Source organism: Suricata suricatta, chromosome 6 (genome assembly GCF_006229205.1).
Source record: "Suricata suricatta isolate VVHF042 chromosome 6, meerkat_22Aug2017_6uvM2_HiC, whole genome shotgun sequence".
In the NCBI taxonomy this organism is placed as follows: Eukaryota; Metazoa; Chordata; class Mammalia; order Carnivora; family Herpestidae; genus Suricata; species Suricata suricatta.
In genome coordinates this window covers 101,109,867-101,126,906 of record NC_043705.1, presented here as the reverse complement: position 1 = coordinate 101,126,906, position 17,040 = coordinate 101,109,867, and the positions used below count along the sequence as shown (strand labels likewise).

Here is a 17,040-nt window from a genome sequence, read left to right as displayed (position 1 = left end):
GAGTAGCTTTTCTGAAAAGACAAAAACCAAAAAAACCAAAAAAGCCCCACCCTTCCCTCCCCCTTACCTCTGCATAATCAGCCACAAGGTAAAGTTCCACATACTTCATGGAGTGTAAATCTTCCCTTTTCATCTAAGAAAGAGATATACGCAGATCAGAGCTGTAGAAATAATGAATATTTCCTCATTTGGAAAAACTGCTAGGAAACAGCACTAGGTAAGAAGCAATGCTGGTTACTACAACTTTCCCCTCGGCACTGGAGCATTCCGGCTACAGTCACCATTACCCTCACTACACCGTCTGCCCGCCATCTTGGTTATCGCTGGGGCTGCTCTGAGACTATGAGTCCAGTCCTTTATACTTAAAAATAATGAGCTGGGCTGGCTACTACACAGGCCAACACACTGTGAGGGAACATGCTGAACGTCAAGTTCCCAAAAAGCATTTAAACCACATAGCTTTATTTTCAGTATACATAAATACAAGCATTTTGTGCATATGGTTAAGTGGCTATTCCAAAAAGGGAGGCATACATTTTTTTCTCACATTTTAAAGTTTCTGAAATCAGCATCTCAGGCTGTTTTAAATGTCATAGTGATTTTCCCAAAAGCAGATATTCCATCCAATACAAGAGTATCTCACAGCAGTGAATAAGATGAGGGCTCAGACTATAAAAGAAAGGCAATTTCCTCCTTCTTGGCCATCTCTTTTAATTTAGAAATGCTCCTGAAACAAAGTAAGGATCCTCAGAGGGGACAAGCCTACTCCCAGGTTGCCTCCTGCACTGAGACTCACCCTGCGAGGTCTTTTCTTGGTCTGGTTCGTAAACGGAAGGACCCAGTCCCTGGTGGACTTGTAGTGCTCAAACCCACAGCTCCCCAGGGGCAGCTTGAGATGTTCAGATCTGTAAATAAGGTGGTGGCTCTCGCTGCCAGGCAGGGGCTCGATGATGTAGCTGAGGTTACTGCTCACCATAATCAGTCCTCTGTCAATGGGAGAAACAGAATCTCTGGTCAAAGATCATGGTCCTAGAAAAGTCTTGCTCAGGCCTCAGTTTCCTCATATGTAAAAATGACATGTTGGTTTTGATTATTGGTTCTTAACCTTATTATGGGTCAGGTACCTTTTGATGAAAATCTGATGCAAACTTAGACTTCCTCTCCAGAGAAATGCATATGTATATGAAAGGTGGCACACAATTTGAGGTTCTAAAAGCTTATTATGAAGAAGCTCAAAGACTCTAAAAAGGCTCACGTGGGACAGTTAATAACATAAAGGATGATGAGACCAGGATTCCAAAAAGCCTCCCAAACTCAAACATGGCATATGACAAATCAAAAGTCAAAACTTGATAGACTCAGAAAAAGATGGTATGGTGACTGCAAAGGAAACACTGGCCTGGGGGTGAGGAGACCCAAGTTCTGGTCTCAGCTCCAACATTAAGCTGTCAAATGGACTCCAACAAACATCTTAAAAAGAAAAGAAATCACTCTAAGCCTCAGTGTCCACATGTGTAAATGCAAATGATAATTTACGAATTTAACAGGACTCCAAATGATTAAACGGAAAGATTTTTGTGTACAGAAACCAAAGCAAGAGGCATCACCGATGGCATTCCTACTAGCGCAGCAAGGCCATTCTTTAGTGAAGTGATGTCTACAACCAAGGACATGTAACTACTCTTTTCTCTTGGTTAGAGATATAAGCATCGGACTCAGAATAAGGACATGAGTTCATTCATTATATTCTTTCACTCAAGGAACCCTTAGTCTGTACTAGACACGATTTAGACATAATCCCTGCCCTTGAGTAATTCACAGCTCACTGGAGGGCAGTCATTCATTCCACAAGTATTTCCTGAGCGCCTGCTACATGCCAGGCATCAGACCAGTTGATGAGGATGGAGAAGTGAACAAGACAGACAAAGTGCTTGCCCCCACGGAGCTTAGACTCTGAACATGGGGATAAATCACTGGAGTATATAACAGAGACAGCAAAAAGACTTCATCGCTCCTAACACGGATGGATTGGACACAGCTGCCTGGAGTGCTACGTCAATGAGGCTTCCGGGAGCTTTATCTCGACAAGGGGAGAAAGAGTGCCACGGATTATTATCAATCACTATTACAAATAATCAACGGAAGGGTGAGTATGGGCCCATGTAGCACTTATTTGCCATCCTTGATGCAGTGGGATGAATACTATAGCAAGCGAATGTGCTCAGTCAGGGCTCTGGGGACGGAGCTCAGTAAGAAGTCCTGAGGTGTCAGCAGCACTGCATGAGCTCCAAACCTCGGGCCCTCCTCTGTCCAGAACCGTCAAAAGCTCAAGGATCTCCAGGTCAGTCTTTGCCACTGCAAACCGGCAGGACCTCTCTCTGGCTGTCCCAGCCTCCACCTCCATCCCTCCACCCGCAAATCCCTGCCCAGGTTTTGCCCGTTGGGAAGAGCCCAGGATGCTTGCAGGGGAGATAGTGCCAGCCTCTGATCAGCAGCAGCCCTTCCTGGAATCCATCCCTGACTGACCTCATTCCGGTGCCAGGGAGCCTGACGACTTCCCGGCGGCCTCGCCCAGGCTGACGCAGCAGTCCCGGACCAGCCCTTCAGCGGGACACCCAAGGTGCTCCCTGAACAGCTAGGGGTGGGAATGGGGCGAAGAGCAAGGGTCACATCCGCTCTTGAGTCCAGGCAGGAAAGGGCAGAGGGCAGAGCCACTGCAGGCATCCTGTTCCCAAGCTTTCTTCCCATCTCGACTGTCCAGGGCCCCTCCCATCACCTCAGTTTCCCTCAATGGCTCCAAACATTGGAAACAGATGGCTTGACAGCAAATCAGATGATGGCTTTGTGTGCATCAGGTTGTGGCTGTGAAGATAACACCCCATGAGTGGAAAGTTCCACACAGGAACCAGTGAAAGTTCCAGTGTAGTTGACCAGGCATCCCTTGAACAAGTCTCTGGGCCAAATAGAACAGAGATCAAGTCAAAGTTTGGTGCCTGGTGAATAATCATCATGGTGGCTATATAGAGGCTTTGCTATGGTCCAGGCACTGTGCTGAGTATTTTATCATTCACATCAACATTTCTGATCCTTACAAACATTACCCCTGTTGTACAAATAAGAACACAAAGGCTAGGTGAGGTTAATAAACTGACCCAAAGTCACACAGGTAGTAAGAACCTAAGCAGTCTGGTTCCAGGTCCCATAACCTTAACCATGATTTCACACTGTCTCTGTCACAATAGCCCTGTAGAATGGGTCAGAAAGACATCCCCATGGACCTTGAGGGTGCCATGCTAAGCGAAATAAGTCAGGCAGAGAAGGACAGATACCATATGTTTGCACTCATAGGTCTAACAGGAGAACAGGAGAAACCTAATGGAGGACCTGGGGGAGGGGAAGAGGGATAGAGAGCTGGGGAGAGAGAGGGATGCAAAACTTGAGAGACTATTGAATGCTGAAAATGAACTGAGGGTTGAAGGGGAAGGGGGAGGGGGGAAAAGAGGTGGTGGTGATGGAGGAGGGCACTTGTGGGGAAGAGCACTGTGTGTTGTATGGAAACCAATTTGACAATAAACTATTAAAAAAAAAAAAAAAGAAAGATATCCCCAGTTAAGCAAGGGCACCAGAAACTCCCCCTGAGGTGCAGTCAGCTTGTCTGAAGTAAGATATAGCTCTGCTGGGAGATAAGAAGACAAAGGAAGCAGTTAGTCTACTTTTCATTTTTACATGCCATTTTTTGAGCATTAACCATAGGCCAGGCACCGTGCATACAATCATCATTTTTATTTCATCAGTGTTATAAGGCACCATCATGAGTCCCATTTTATAGATGAGGAAACTGAGCCCCAGGGAGATTAAATAGCAAGGTCTGGTGTGTATCTGGAGCCAAAGATTTAAGGTCTGGCAGACTCTGGACCCCATGTCCTTAACCTCTATGCTATCTACCTCCATCAGGGAGTTCCAAACCTATGTGGGTCAGAGATCTCCAGGATCAGAGCTCTTAGAGCTATCTATATGCCTGGATGGCTCAGTTGGTTAAGCATCCAACTTGGGCTCAGGTCATGATCTCATGGTTCATGGGTTCGAGCCCTGTGTCAGGCTCTGTGCTGACAGCTCAGACCCTGGAGCCTGCTTCGTATTCTGTATCTCCCTCTCTCTGCCCCTCTCCTGCTCGCACTGTAGGAGACACAGATTCTGTAGGCCAGAGCATCTGCACTGTAAACAAGTCCCCCGGTAATTCCCTGCGCAGCTACGCTCAGGAAGTTTGGCCTGCAGCCCAGGCTCCGTGTCAGGAGCTTGTCTTTTCACAAAGCCCTAGGTGATTCTGCTTCAGAGAGTGAGCAGATTACACTTTGAGAAGCACAGGCTCAGAAGGACACCAAAGGTCCTTCCAGCAATAAGACTCCTGGACGCTCCCCTCCCCTCCCCCTACCATGTTCCTAGGCAACTCTCTCCATGGCACTGCTGCAATCCTCCCAGACCGCCTGGTTTGGAGGAGAAGCTGGCACAAGCCAGAGCACTTTACAGTGAGCACCAGCTTTGAAGATGGTGGGGGAGGGGGTTTCTGAGACTCTAGTTCCTGGGGCCCTCCCCTATCACCACCCCCAAATCCTGCTAGCTGCTCTCCCCTGAGCACCTATGGGTCATTTATCTTTCCAGGAGCCTCAGTTGATCTAATTTGCTAAATGTAAGCACTGGCAGAGCTTAGCCAGGGGGCACGGGAGGGGGGCCTAGGAGGCTGGGTGGCTGGGACTTCACACGCTATTCTCCATTCCATTCTCCAGCCTATTTCTCATTGTTAAGAGCTTGATATAAATGAAATTATACAGAGGAACCCTGGCAGGGTAGGACAGGCAGGCAGCAGCAGACAATGCGTGTTTAACTTCTGAACAACTACAGGACTTAGCCAAATGCACGCTTGATGAACTGCTTCCTGGGAATGTGTCCATTTAGAGCTAAGCTCAAGGGACACATCTCACATCCTTACATCCAGAGCTACCCTAAGAGGTAACCACCCTGTTACCCTTCTTTTCCCTCCCCTCCTCCCCAGTCTGCACCCAAGGAGAAAGAGTTACTGGGAACATCAAATGCAGCACAGAAGGAAGAAGGCACATAGGTGACGTACACAAGGCACAAGGGGAGAGTGTGGGCTCAGGAGGGAGACACACGTGGGTTAGAATTCTGGTTCTGCTGTCTCCTAGCATTATGCTAAGTCAGTAATGCTGGCCAGCTCACACCATGGCTGTGATAATGGACGGAACTAACAGACAGCCATTCAGCAGCCCTTCAACACATATATATTGAACCTACTATGCGCCAGGAGCTGATTTAGGCACTGGGACTGCAACATGACCAAGAGTCCCTGCTCTCAAGGAGCCTGCACTCACCACCTAATGTAAATCTACCAATGATGTCATGATTGTTCCCACTTTATAAGTGAGGAAACCAACACTAACTAAAGTGAGTTGTCAGTTTTTTTTTAAATACTTTTTTAATGTCTCTTTATTTTTGAGAGAGAGCAAGAGAGAAAGATTGTGGGGGAAGGGCAGAGGGAGAGAGAGACAGAAGATCCAAAGCAGGCTCCATGCTGACAGCAGAGAGCCTGATGTGGGGCCCGAACTCACAAACCCTGAGATCATGACCTGAGCCGAAGTCGGACACTTAACCGACGGAGGCATCCAGGCACCCCGAGTTGTCAGGTTTTAACCCAGGAATGGTTTGAGTCCAGAATCTACACCTGTCATGACTGAACGGTACTGCCCTGTGGGGACGTACTCTGTGCCTGATGGGTAGTGTTTGTCGTCTGCTCTTCAGAAGGAAGGCCAGAGATTCAAAAGGGAAAGGCCGTGAACCACTCCTTGGCAAAGCAACAGACAGGGATGCCCCGTGCTTATAAGCCACCTCCTCCAGCCCCAGGCGCCCAGCTCCCTAAGACTGTCCACTCTCTGCAACACAGAATTTCCAACACGGAAGAGCCCTTTGCGTGATCTGATTTACTTTCGTTTCTCAGATGAGAGGAACCAAAGCCCAGAGAAGAAGGAACCAGCAGAGAAGAAGGAACCTGCCAAGGTCAGTAGCTAGAGCCAGGGGAGCGGAGCCCGATCTTGTGACGCACAGGTTCCTCACTCCCCAGTGGGGTCCTGACACCAGCTTCCACCACCACCCACCCGCAGCCCTTGCACTATGAGCAACATCTATAAAACTCAGTAAGGCCCATGGGAGGTGCCAGCACGGCCAAGGTAAAGACAAGGAGAACACGATTTGAGGAGCGGAAAGCTAGAGATCACACAGCCAGGAGGCACGGAGCTAGGTCTCAAACTCAGGCTCCTTGACTCTAAGTTCTGAGCTCCTTCTAGGCCATCCTGCACACATTCTCTTGCATTCACTTTTAATCTCATATTCTTTCTCCCTTGCCTCTCTCAGGTCCTGGGCAGAAGTCAGGTATAACCACAATGAGTAGGGGCCCCAGAGTTTTGAGGAAACAGCTGATGTAGGAGTGAAGCATCAAATAAAAACCACAGACGATTTATTGTATATCTGTCTCTGTAACTGAACTTGCCAGACGTGCGTACATGACACTAGGCAGCCATGTAAAGAATGAGAGAGATCTGCATGTGCCTAAGACATAATGTTAAGTTGGAAAAAATTACAGAATGTTATGTACAGGGTACTCTCATTGGGACTAAGAAACACCAGGTGTATACACAGGTGTGTCTTACAGTCATGTAGGGGGATTGTACCTGGGGATGCAGTCGGATGGAACCATGGGACAGGATAAAGAACTTGCACTTCTTTTAACTTGATACTTCTGGATTATTTGAATGTTTAACACACTTGTTATGCAATAATCATTTTTACTAAGAATTTTCTTTAAAAATAAACAACTTACCAATAAGGCAAAAAATTGTGTTGGGGTGCCTGGGTGACTCAGTCGATTGAGTGTCCAACTCCTGATCTTGGCTCTGGATGTGATCTCACAGTCCATGAGATGGAGCCCCACATCAGGCTCTGCACTGAGTATGGAGCCTGAGTAAGATTCTCCCTCACTCTCTGCACCCCTCACTTTCTCTCTCAAAATAAATAAATAAACTTAAAAAATGTTTTTTGCAATCAATACCTTTCTTAATGACAAACAGTGAGCTAGGGACACTCACAGACACACACACAGACACACATAGTGTGTCTCCCAGAACCCACAGACTAACTCACATTCTCTTCATTTCAGTACTTTCTAGATTTCTTCACAAATAATCATCCCTCCTCACATTTATACTATGTGTTACTTTGCAAAGCCTTTGTACATGCAAGAAGTCAGGCAGACATTGAGAGGATGAGTCATTAATCAGAGACCAGTCTGGGAGGCATGGACACCCACATCCCTAGTGAAATGATATTTTACTTTTTACTGGTATATAAAATATCCACAGCTGCCACCCGATTCTCAAAGGTGGCCCAAATAGGATTACAAAACAATTTATTACATATCAATGTTCTTTTTTTTCAAGAAGTATTTCTAAAAGGATAAATAAGAAACTGGTAACAACGGCCGCCTCTGGGGAGGGAGGAACCTGGAAGTCCTGGGTGAAAAAGAAACCTAGCTTTCATTATATTCTCTTTTGTACTATCTGACTTTGCTTTTACTATGATCATGTATTACTGCTTCAATTAAAGTTGCCCAAAGTACTGGTTTGGAGAGAAGAGGGGGCCCAGCAACAATTTGGAAACTCAGGTGAACTCCTCTGTATTTGTATCATCAGCCTGAAGATTGCTTTCGGTATAAATCCTATCTATTTCCTCCAGTCACGAGGGGCATGCTCCCAGGAGAGAAGCACAATCACTATGGAGATTTTTCCATTGCAGCATCGCTTTATGAGCCTGGGGAGTGACTTGGGGGTTACGTGGGTTAGAAGGCCACTGCCACCTTTCTCTAGAGTCTGCATCAGACATCTGGCATGCGTCTCTGGCTCATAGGTCAGTGGGGACCACAGACACCTGTAAATTCTTAAGGTGTGCAGTGTGAAGGCTGGGAAAGTCAGACGGTGGACCACACCAGAGGGAAGCATGCAAAACAGAAACACATGGACAGCTCACCCTGTTTCTTCCTGTCAGCATGGCTGCAGGAATGATTTGCAAGAGGCCAAGCCAAGTTCCCACTGCTCCAGACCATGGAGACAGAGGAACAGGAAAGAGAGGCAAGTCACACCTGCATGCTCCCTTTCTTCATTCTTGGGAGAGATATTGTTTACTTGCAGACTGCAGGTGGTGGTGGCTAGGACTGTAAACACCACTGGGAGGCCAACTGGCTTGGCTCAACCAGGACATCTGAGCAGACGATCTGGAGCCACAGTTATGGCCTCCCAGCCAAAGCTTGTTTCCGGCCTAATTCCCTCCAGCAGACTCACAATGAGGCCTTACAGAGGAGACATGGTCCAATTTATAAACAGACACATGGATCTGCAGCATGAGGGGCCTTGCATTTGCATGTGAGCCTGGGTTAAGTCTTAGCATGGCTTCCCTGTTAGTAAATGATAATAATCCCATATGTTTGTAGAGTGTTGGTGAGTCAACATAGCACTTAACATTGTCTACCATGCCTATCGTAAATGCCCATTTTACAGATGAGGAAACTGGGGGCCCAGAAAATTACTTTTCAATGTCTGTCCTTCCTCTACCTGTGTAGGGCATGGGCTCAAAGTAGGCAACATTAATTTGTTGAATGAAAGAAACAGTCATTGAATGAACTGACCAATGAAAAGGAAGGGTACAAAGTGGAAACACCTCCTACTGGCTCATGAGAGCCCATTGTGTGCATACCTCCCAATGCTGTCTTTAGTAACTTCACATTCACAGCTTTAGATAGGTCGTGGTGGGAGTAGTTCTACCAGCATATTGGCAGATGCTACAAATCAGGGCTATTTTGCCTCCTCCCCCCACCCCCCACCATAGTACCAATTCGTCAGCACCCTAGAGATAGGTGCCACACAGTGTAGGCAATTAAAACCCAGGCAATTAGTATTGGCAATTAGAATACAGGTTTTTCAGATCCTCACCTCCTTTCCAAAAGAAGGTGTGGGAAGAGTCTAAATGAACGATATTTATTACTTCAACATACATGTATGGATCCTACTACATGCAAAGCAGTAGACAGACTGGAGGAGAGAAACAAGTATTTGAGGTATTCTCAGGTACAAACTGTAATGTGCACACGAATCCCCTGGGGATCTTGGTAAGATGTAGATTATGGTCCAGTTGTTCTGGATGGGACCTGAGAAACTGCATTTTGAAGAGGTTCCCAGGTGATATTCATGTTGACCCCTCTAACGGGCCACACCTAGGAAGCAAGGGGCCAGGAGGCTATTGAGAGCCAATCAGTTCTGAACTTTAGAGATCTATTAACAAATTCAATCCTCATGACACTCAGAACATTTTCCTCTTATCCACATTTTACACACGAGACCACTGAGGCCCAGGGTCACCCAGCTAGGCACCTGCTCCTGGCTCAAACCCAGGGAGTCTGGCTCAGAAAATGAAGGGCCACTCTCTTTCCAGTGTGCCACCTAGTTGGACCTTCTTGAAAATGACCTTGCTTTCCCTTTCTCTTCTTCTCTCCTCTTTCATTAACAGCCCATTTCATTTGGTTTTTTTTTAATTGTCTACAAGTACTTCTACAAGAGAAGAGCAAAGAAGTGGGAATAAACACTCACACTCATCTCAAGTGTATGAACCATGTCTTTTATTTTTGATATTCTGATTCTTTGATCCTTGCCCTTCTCAGGATCGGCCAATTCCTAGGGATGGTAAACAAATTTCAAATGCAGGCTCTCACTCTCTGGGCCACTGTCCCCCTACCCTGGTCACCCCAGCACTGGGTTCCAGACAACGGGGAAGAGCCCCTGTGCCTCAGATCACCCTGAGTTATTCCAAGTAGCTAATCCTAAGCATACTTACGCTGCCTCACCTGTTTCTTCCTGTAAAAACCACAGTAAAGACTCCTGCCCACATCCTCTATCACCCACAACCTGCCCCCTCACTCACCCCTATCCCTCCCTGTGTGGTGTGCCCCTCCTCTTGGGATCTCAAGTACAACAAACTATTTTTTCAGTGGCAGTCATCTCCTGGTTTGTTGGCTTCACCATACCTAAATAATAATAAACTCAAGTTCCTCAAGAAAGGGAGAGCTCAGTCCAAGTGAACACATGGATTATCTAGGATTCACCTCTTCTCTCCCAAGCTCAGCCCTTTTTAGAACTGGCCAGCATACACTCTCAATAGACAGCCTCTCAAGGTCTGTGCCCAAGGCCAGCCCTACTACATATCTAGGGAGAGTGCCAAGTGCCCCCAGCACAGTCAGGGCCTCTTACCTCATTCCCCGGCAGGTGCTAAGTGTGACACTGGACTGTTCTGCCTTCCTCACCGTTCCGTGGTAAAAGCAGTGGTCCTAGCAAGGAGAAAAGGGGGGTGGTCAGGCCTAAGGACATTAATAAGCATGGCAATGTTAATGTCTTGTAAAGGTCAGGGATGATTATATATATCCTAACTTACAGTCTGAAAAGAGCTTTCCGAACCACCATTTTATTTGATCCTCATAATAGTCCTGGGAGGTGGGATGGGGCAGATGTCATCATCCCCACTGAACAGATGAAGAAGCTGAGATTCAGAGAAGCAAAAACATCTGCCGAAGGTCTCCCTGCTAGTCAGAGAAGCCAGGCCTAGCTCAGGGCTCTTTCCAGGACATGTGGCTACAAGAAACACTGGCTGGGGTCACCTCTACGACCATGCTACAGAGTTGAAATGCATGTCCACCCAGAACCTGAGTGTGATCGTATTTGGAATGGGGTCTTTATAGATGTCATTAAATTGAGATGAAGTCATACTAGACTTTATTTATCATTTTTCTTTATTAGAAAAAGAGAAGACACAGAGAGACAGACAGAAAGAAGAGGCCATTGGAGGATGGTATAGAGAACAGAGTGATGCTGCTACAGCACCACACACCCAGCCAGGAGCCACTAGAAGCTGGAAGAGGCAAGGAAGCATTCTTCCCTAGAGACCACAGAGGAAGCCTGGCCCCTCTGCTGACACCGTGATTTTGGACTTGCAGCCTCCGGAACTGTGTCCTACACTCCCAAGTTCACAGCACTTTGCTACGGCAGCCCCAGGAATCTGACAGCCCCCCCTCTTCCCCACCACCCCTGAGTCCCTGTGTGTCTGGATCCGACTTGACTCAGCACCTGTATCCACGGATGCATGTAGTTCCGATGCTTTTCTCCCACTGGCGTGTCTCACAGCCATCTGGTCTCCCCACCCTGGCCCGACTCCTCGTGACTACAGATAGCTGCTGAGCACTGTGCGACGTGCCAGGCCCCCAGCCAGGCCCAGGAAACCCAACAAGGAGCAAACAGACACAGCTCCAGCCTTCCTGGGACTTACGGGCTTGTGAGAGCCGATTTAATTAAAAAGCCATACAAAGATTTAATTACAAACTGTGAAGAGAGTCTTGAAGTAAAAGTTGGGAGGTGCCAGCAGAGTGTTTTATAAGTAGGGGAACCGGAGCATCTAGGAAGCCAACACAGCTTGGGAGCACTGAAGCACAAACCAGACAGACAGGTGCAAACCAGGACCATTCCCTACAGGGCGCTAATGAGGGACGCACCCCTCCAAGCTTCCTCCCAAATAGTTCAAGAGAGATAAGCTGGTCAGAAGAGAGAGAAGGTAAAATCCCCAGGGCAGAGCCAGGTTCTACAAAGGTCTTAGGAAGGGTGTAAGCTATGTAGCTGCAGACACAGGAGCTCTCTCTTTCCCCCACCAATGCCCAAGCAGGGCCAATCAGAAATCTCAGGCATCACGGACTGCCCTACTGACTTGGTCCATGGAGCATGACATTTGATCTCAGGGATGTTGGTTCAAGCCCCACATTGGGCTTAGGTAGAATCTTTGAAAAAATAAATCTGGGGCATCAGCCTAAGGAATAGTCCAAGCGATCCACCACCAGGACCACACCTGCTTGTAGTTGTTCCTTGATCCCCAGCTGGCAGGGATGTGACCCAGGAGACAGCTAACCCATCGTCCATATTCTCTGGCTCCGCCTTCTGCCCACCTCGAGGCAGGAGGACAGCCCAATAACTAAAGTCAAGCATTTTGGCACAGCCAGGCCAGATTTAAATGCAAGCTTCCACACCTCCAGCGATGCTAACAGTTCACAGTGTCTCTCAGACCTCCGGCATCTTCAGTCTCTACCTCACGAGGTAGCTGTGAGAATACAGTACATCAAGGACCTAGTGCAGGATACCTGGCCCAGAGTGGCTGGCAATAAACCTTAGTGATCATGCCAGAGGCATTAAATTCTCCTTGTCAAAGACAAAACATGGCCTCGAGGGAGCTGGAAGCCGATTGAGCCTGAATCTCTGTCATTGCCACACCAATTCTGTCTCATGCAGCTGAGCCACACAGCCAGATCACAGGACGCAGGCCAGGCTGGCACTGAGTTCAGAGTCAGTCTCCAGACCACTGGTGGGTGCCCTTCTACCTGGCAACAATCCCCTGGCCAGCAGTGTGGCTCCTTCACCCATTTGAGCTCAGGCGCTCCGGAGGAGGGACAGACAGCAGTCTCTCTCTTTGCATCAAATTCTCCTGGATATTCAAATAAGTCAAATCCTGACCAGAGGAGCACAGAGCAAAGCCACTGTGTTGCACCTATGAAACAAGGTGAGGCAGGGACCACCTTTTTTCCAGCCAGAATTGCATCTGCTTGCAAATGCCAGACTATCACATGGTTTCTCCCCCCATCCGAGACCTAGAGACGTATCATCAAATGCTCAGGATCTGAACCTGATTCTTAGAACTCAGTTACGGGGCCATGAACTCCACAGCCCAGGATCATTCACAGGTGGAGGAGGGGGCCGGGCCTGTATGGGGTAAAAGGGGTTCGCAGATGTTGGAATGACAGGAAGCCAAGAAGTTCAGAAATGAGGGTCAGCTAGTTTCAAAAATCCAGGTACCTCTACAAATAAAGAGAATTCAAATTCAGGGATAACAGTAAAGGATCCCTTTGTCTATCTTTGTGCTCTCTGAAATAGCATAACAAATGATTTCTGTAACATGCTTTAAATTTACCAGGGGCTTTCATATACATCATTGTGTGTGATAATGATCCTGCCATTTCCTGTTACAAACAATAAGGGCTAACATCTATCCAGCCCTTACTACTGGATAAAAAACGAATGTCTATTTTTTTCCTTTTACTTCTGACAGTCTCTTACCTTATGAGGTAGATGAGGTAGATATTATTATTCTCATTTTTTTTAAAAAAAAAAAAGGTAAACTAGGGGCACCTGGGTGGCTCAGTCAGCTAAGCATCCAACTCCTGATTTCAGCTCAGGTCATGATTTCACAGTTTTGTGGGTTCAAGCCCTACGTCAGGCTCTGTGTTAACAGCATGGAGCCTGCTTGGGATTCTCTCTGTCTCTCTCTGCCCCTCTCCCACTCATGCTCTTTCTCTCTCAAAATAAATAGATAAACGTGAAAAAAAAGAGGTGGGGGGAAACTAAAGGTTGGAGAGGTTTCAAGTCATTCCCAAGGTCACACAGCCAGGTAGAGACTGGAATGACAGCAGCCTGACTCCAGACTCCCCCCTCCATCCTACCCCCCAGACATAAGCAGCCCCAGGAAAGTGCACAGGACTTCATTTGTTACAGCTCTGCTCTCTTCTAGCACTAAAGGGGACTGTCTAAGCCTTGCCATTTACTGGTTATCTCAATTAAAGCATGTTGCATGTTACTTTTTCTCTTCTCTCAGTTTCTTCATGAGTAAAATGTGGTGTTGGGAGAGATGTTTACAAATTCTCATAAAACCAGTGATTCATTGTACCCTTCTACAGCTCTGAGAGTCAGATCTTAGCATATCCAGTTTTCTGTTGAAGAAACTCAATACCAGTTTGGTCAGAAGGGTTGCTGAAGGTCACATAGCTAGTTAAAGCCAAGGCTACAACCCTGGCTTCAGACCCCAAACTCTGTAACTCCTACAGACCTGGCTGATGAGTTTGAGAAAGTTCCCAGAGCTCCAGGGCTCCCATTATCCCAGGCCAAGACTGGTAGCAAGGCTTGGCCATCAGCATTGGGGTCAAGCACAGCTAAATGGTTTATTCTATTCTTATTTCTCTTTGAAGTCCTCAGCTCCCAGATAAGAAAGCTGACTAGGACCTCCTTGAGCCTGGGTGGGGGCTTTGCAAAAGTCCAGCAGGAGAGGATGTAAGAAACTATGGGTTGTCCCATACTTCAGCTAGGATGCGCTTCAGTCAACAAGACCCTCAGAAAGGAGTGAGGGGAAGTTCTCTTCCATTTCTTTGTTTCTGAAAGGCCCTCAGAGCATCTCTGCCTGACTCTGAGAGCACAAAGAACAAGTAAATGAGCAGTCATGAAGTCATCGCATTCCTTCTCAGCCTCTCGGCCTGAGGGGGCCACCCAAGGGGGCTTTCATAGCAGGAAGTATGAGCTCATGGCAGACTTTGTGCACTGAGACCCATTCTTGAGCTGTGGCAGGAGCCAAACTCAGAGGACTCTGCACTGTGAGGTCCTAAAGTGTAGGGGCTTTCGAGGGATTCCAGCCCTCTCCCTCCCTCCTTGGAGGCACAACATTAGTCTCAATGATGGAAGAGGTTTTGACCGAGAGGCACTGAAGAAGGTGGGGATCCACGGCCAGATAGCCTCCCCAGAGATGAGAAGACACAGCCAGCTTGCCTGCTGTGGGTACTGGCCACACTGCCAACTCCTTCCCTATCAAGGAAGGTTTGGTAAGATAGCATTCTTCTTCACAGTAACAATTCAACACAGTCTCAGCTACCTGATTACTATGCTCTAGACCTCTTTCTTAGAGCTATTAAAATTTAGCTGTCCTGTGTCGCTTTCCTTGGTCAAAGCTAAGCTGATAACTAATCGAAGCTTTTACTGACTGACAGTGGCTGCCATTGTCTTTTGGACATCTGCACTCTAACAGGGATATTGTAAAGATGGGCCGCGTAGGAATCTAAGATGCCATGGGAAGCTGACAGAGGAGCACGGAGGCAGAGGGACCTAGCCTGTGGCCCCAGATACCACGCCTCCACGTCTATACCCCACCAAAGTGCATGATGCCTGCCCCAGAGGCTGAAGACCACCACTCAATCTTCCCATCTTCACCCCATCTCGTCCGCATGGTCTGAGAAGGATCACTCTGACCCAGAGTGTCTCACCTTGGGCGCTACTGACATTTGGGGCCAGATGATCCTCTGCTGGAGATAAGGAGAGGCTGCCTTATGCACCATAGGGCACGTAGCAGGATCCCTGGCTTCTACCCACTAGACACCAGCAGCACCCACCTCCTGGTCGCAACAGTCAAAAACGGGCTCCAGACATTGCCAAGTGTCCACCAGGCCTTTGTTGGCCAAAATGGTCAAAGAAACAAATAGAATATTTTAAGGCAACTGCATCGGATTAAAATGGATATAAATCCTCCTGAATCATATTTTCTTTGCTTTATGTTAGTTACCCACATGTTAACAAAAGTTTAAGTAAAAGAAACGATTTAAACAAAATTACTCCTGGCTGAGAACCACTGCTCTGATCCCATGAATACTAACAGGTCCCTCAGTAGAAAAAGCTGGCAAACCATGAAATGTGTACAATTCACCACCTCAAGTGCCCACCCATGGGGTGTGGTGAAGCAGACTAAAACTTATCCTCTGAGAAACCATTTGAAAGACCATTTTTTAAATGACAAATCTTCGTGCAAATATCCAAACTCAAAAATACTTTTGAGGGAAAAAAATATTCAGTATGAAGATGGCAGTAAAACAAGAAAATCCACATAACCTAAGATCACATTAAAAAAGGCAGACTACAAAACCTTATACATCCATATGGAAAAGAACCAATTACACATCTAATTAAGTGCAATGGCAAGATTACCAGTAAATCATTGCTTTTACTTAAACTTTTGTTAATGCATGAGTGATTAACATACAAGAGAAAATGTCTGCTTCATAATGATTTATGCCAATTACGATCAGATGCAATTACCCTGAAGTATTGTTTGCCTGACCACTTTAGTCAGCGAGGAGAGGGCACCCTTGTGAAACAACAAATTCTTATTTTGCTTTTCCTGCTCACGCCCTGGGTCTGGGGTCAGGGCAAACAACCCCTGCAGAGGAGGGGCTGTGCCCACCACGCATCTCCTCACTTCCCAGGGGTGGGACCAGCTGCTTGACTGATCTCTGCTGACCTGAACTCACCTCAGACTTCAGCGTGGTGGTTTGAGCCTTGCCACTTGGAGTATAATGGGTTTCTGTGTAGGCTGGAGCAAAAAGATACCTGCAAAGAATAAACACAGACATTTGTCTCTTTAGGTGCTGGCCTCCACCCTCCTGGAAACAGTGGCCAGTCATTCTAAATGACCCAGGAAGAATCACCCAACCATTTCTGTGCAGACGAAAATGAGCAGCCCTAAGGGTCTAAGAACAAAAAGAAAGCCAAGAGGAAATTTATTAATTTTGTTTTCAACGGGATCATCACTTATTATGGACACAACCAAATGAAGGAGACAAAACTAAAGTTATGGTCACAACTTTTTCTGGGTCCTGGGAAGATACACATGCAAACCCATACTCAAAATTTCCCAGGGTCTATGGACGCTCTTTTATACCTACATTGATTATGCCAGCACTGTATCCACCAACTTGCAGTATCAGCTCACCAATTTTTCTTTAAGGGAATCCTTCCTTCCTGTTGCACATTCTGGTGAGACTCAGTCAAGGTGTCCTACCTGGCCCTGGCCAAGGGTGGCCCATGTTCCAAACTAAGACAATGGAATGATGTTGCAAAAACCAAACAGATGGAAGCAATTCATCTGTTTCTTTGTTCCTGCTGCCTGGATTCCCAGAGTTGCCTTTGCCTGCCTTTTCTGAGACCTAGTGGTTCAGATTTCCTGAGACCTGGTAGTTCTGTGTGTTACCCTTACAATAAATTCTTATTTTATTTTCTTTTCTAAAATTTCACATTGGTTTCTCTC

The 17,040-nt window shown here is 47.0% G+C and overlaps 1 protein-coding gene across 6 annotated transcripts in view; it reads right to left on the bottom strand.

Moving 5' to 3' along the window:
- Window positions 1-17,040, bottom strand: part of ADAM19 (ADAM metallopeptidase domain 19) — an 85,232-nt gene that overhangs the window by 36,428 nt on the left and 31,764 nt on the right. For 5 of the 6 annotated variants that reach the window (XM_029942951.1, XM_029942947.1, XM_029942948.1 and 2 more), the window contains 4 exons: window positions 16,265-16,343; window positions 10,362-10,438; window positions 797-986; window positions 68-133 (listed from right to left, as the gene is read on the bottom strand). In XM_029942951.1, the coding sequence (XP_029798811.1) occupies window positions 68-133; window positions 797-986; window positions 10,362-10,438; window positions 16,265-16,343 (412 nt within the window). Of the gene's footprint in view, window positions 1-67; window positions 134-796; window positions 987-9,704; window positions 9,775-10,361; window positions 10,439-16,264; window positions 16,344-17,040 lie in introns of those variants that run through there. The other variant, XM_029942952.1, reaches the window with a different exon arrangement.